This window comes from Montipora capricornis, chromosome 14, assembly GCF_036669925.1.
Source record: "Montipora capricornis isolate CH-2021 chromosome 14, ASM3666992v2, whole genome shotgun sequence".
NCBI classification, from domain to species: Eukaryota; Metazoa; Cnidaria; class Anthozoa; order Scleractinia; family Acroporidae; genus Montipora; species Montipora capricornis.
Window position 1 is genome coordinate 27,662,612 of NC_090896.1, and position 2,500 is coordinate 27,665,111.

At 38.6% G+C, this 2,500-nt stretch overlaps 1 protein-coding gene across 1 annotated transcript in view; it reads right to left on the reverse strand.

The window, feature by feature from the left end:
• Window positions 1–1,965: 1,965 nt before the first annotated feature.
• Window positions 1,966–2,500, reverse strand: part of LOC138031829 (transcriptional regulator ATRX homolog) — an 828-nt gene continuing 293 nt past the window's right edge. Inside the window, exon 1 of the mRNA XM_068879454.1 lies at window positions 1,966–2,500. This exon is cut by the window's right edge and continues 293 nt beyond it. Within this exon, the coding sequence (XP_068735555.1) occupies window positions 1,966–2,500 (535 nt within the window).

Here is a 2,500-nt window from a genome sequence, read left to right on the forward strand (position 1 = left end):
AAAGATAAATCTGTAATATAACTGTAAGTTGTTTGTTGTAAAAACAGGGGAGTCAGGGAGGCAGGACGGCTTAAAGTCGATCTCAATCTGACTCCGAGGGTTTTTCTCAGGGTACTCCAGTTTTCCTTCCTCGTCAAAATCGACTCTCAGTCAATTACATCCGGCTGCGGGCGGATACCCTCGATAGGGATAACCTCTGGTATCCTTCCCTTTCATTGAAATATCATAGGGGTTGACAAGCCTGTCTCACGCTTTCCACCCACGTGTTTTAGCCTTTAAATCTCAGAGTTTAGCTTTTACGAGTATATCTTTCAGAGACCTTCCTCGTTTGTATGATATAGTTGGAGGTTCTTTGTAGATCTGTCTAAGTAAAGGCTGTTTCTCTATCAGTTGCCAGTGTTTCATGAGAATGTTTTTAAGGCTGGGAACTGATGGTTGATACTGTGTGACAAAGGGCAAAATGGTTTTTTCTCTTGATGGTTTTTGTCGGAGTGCTTCTTTCCTGTTTTCAAAGTGTATTTCAGAGAGAGTTTGAGTTATTAAGTTTCGTGGATATACTCTCTCTCTAAGATGCTTTTTGAGTTCTTCTAGTCTGTTTTGAAAGGTTTCTTTTGAGGAATTTGTTCTGAGTAACCGGAGGGCTTCGCCTTTTATATTGACCCCTAAAGGGTGGCAAGACGTGAAATGTGTATATTGGAAAGTTTCAGTAGGTTTGAAATGCGTTCGTACGTCGAGAATTGACGAGCTGTTAAACCGTTTGCGTTTGTACACAATTGTATCCAGAAATTTGACTTTTTCCTCAGAGATTTCTGCTGTGAATTTAATAGTGGCGTGGTGATTATTTGCTTGTTCAATGAAGTGTGTTATTTGTTCTCTTCCGGTACCCCAGAGAGAGAAGATGTCGTCTATATATCTTTTCCAACAGATAGGCTTTATTGCGCTCTTTTTTAATAACTCTGTTTCTACTTTCACCATGAAGATATTTGCGAAAGCAGCAGCGACCTTTGTTCCCATCGCTGTCCCGTGTGTTTGGAGGTAATTTTTTCCATTAAAATGGAATGAATTTTCTTTTAAAATGAGTCTGAGCGCTCGTTCAAGTGACTGTGTTGGAATCGGGGGTTTATCTTTGTAGTGAGTAAGTTATGCTTTGCATATAGTTTTGATCCCCTCTTCCTGTGGAATATTGGTATATAGACTTGTTCACGTCCATTGAAACAATGATCCCGTGCTTTGGGACTTCTGTGCTTTCTATGAAATTAATGAAGTCTGTAGAGTCTTTAAGATAAGAAGCCTGTCTTTGTGCTATCGGTTGCAACAGCTTATCAAGAAATGCTGAGATTCTTTCTGTTGGTCCGTCACAACCTGATATTATTGGCCTACCTACTGGTGTAGGCTTGTGAATTTTAGTTAGGGTGTAGAATATGGGAATTCTAGGCGGGCTCGGTGTTTGTAACAGCCATTTTTTTTGTCATGTCATCAATGTTTTTATTTTCATGTAGTTCTTGTATTAGTTGTTTCACTTTATATTGAGTTTCCTTAACCATCGGTTCATCTAAAGGTCTGTAGTGTTTCGAGTTGTCAAGTAGCGTTTGACCTTCGTTTATTTTGTAACGACACAGGAACCTTTGTCTGCTTTTTTCACATTGAGATCTTTGTTTCTTTTTAAAGATTGTAGTGCTTCTCGTTCTTTTGATGACAGATTGTTTTTTGGCTGTGACAGTTTAATTTCTGTTAGTTGTAATTTAACCTCTTCAAGATAACTTTCGAGTGCAACTGAGGGTTGAACTTGTGGTATCAAGTTTGATTTTACGTGATAAGGATGTGGTTTGCTATTTTGCCCATGAAAGATATATTTGAGGCGCATTCTTCTCGCAAATTGCTCAAAATCCTGAAGAAGTTGACGCCTGATATGTTGTTCTTTTGTTAATGGTGTGGGTATAAATTTTAACCCTTTAGAGAGTAAATTTATTTCATGAGCTGTGTTCTTTTATAAGCTTGTGCTTTTGAGGTTTTGCGTTCTTTACGCTTTTTGCTGCCCGATTTCGACAGTTTGTTGTTTTCCTGTGCACCCTTGTTATGTAAGTTGGACTCAGTAAGTAGACAGGCATACTTTTCACCACTTTTATTTGACATTGTGCTCATGAAGATTTTAAACTCGTTGAACTTTTTAAAGAAGTTTTCAGCTATCTCTTTTACATTTTGCTCATGAGTGTTCTTATTGTCCTTTGATTTCTTGTTTACAGTTCCTTTCGGTCTCTTTTGCCGCTTGAGTGGTTTTTTGCGTTCATCTATTCTCCTTTCATGGTACCTGATTAGGGCGTTCACCACCTCTTGTTCTGTTGTTTTTCTCATGATCCTTTTAATGTCTGTTTTAAAGGCTTCATCTGCCCTTACGCGTGCTCGTGCTTTGTATTGTAATGTCTTTGGGCATGTTCCTGTTTGGGAATGCTTATGCAGGGCTTTTAAAGCCTCCTCTGATTGTTCTATTATTCTTTCTTCC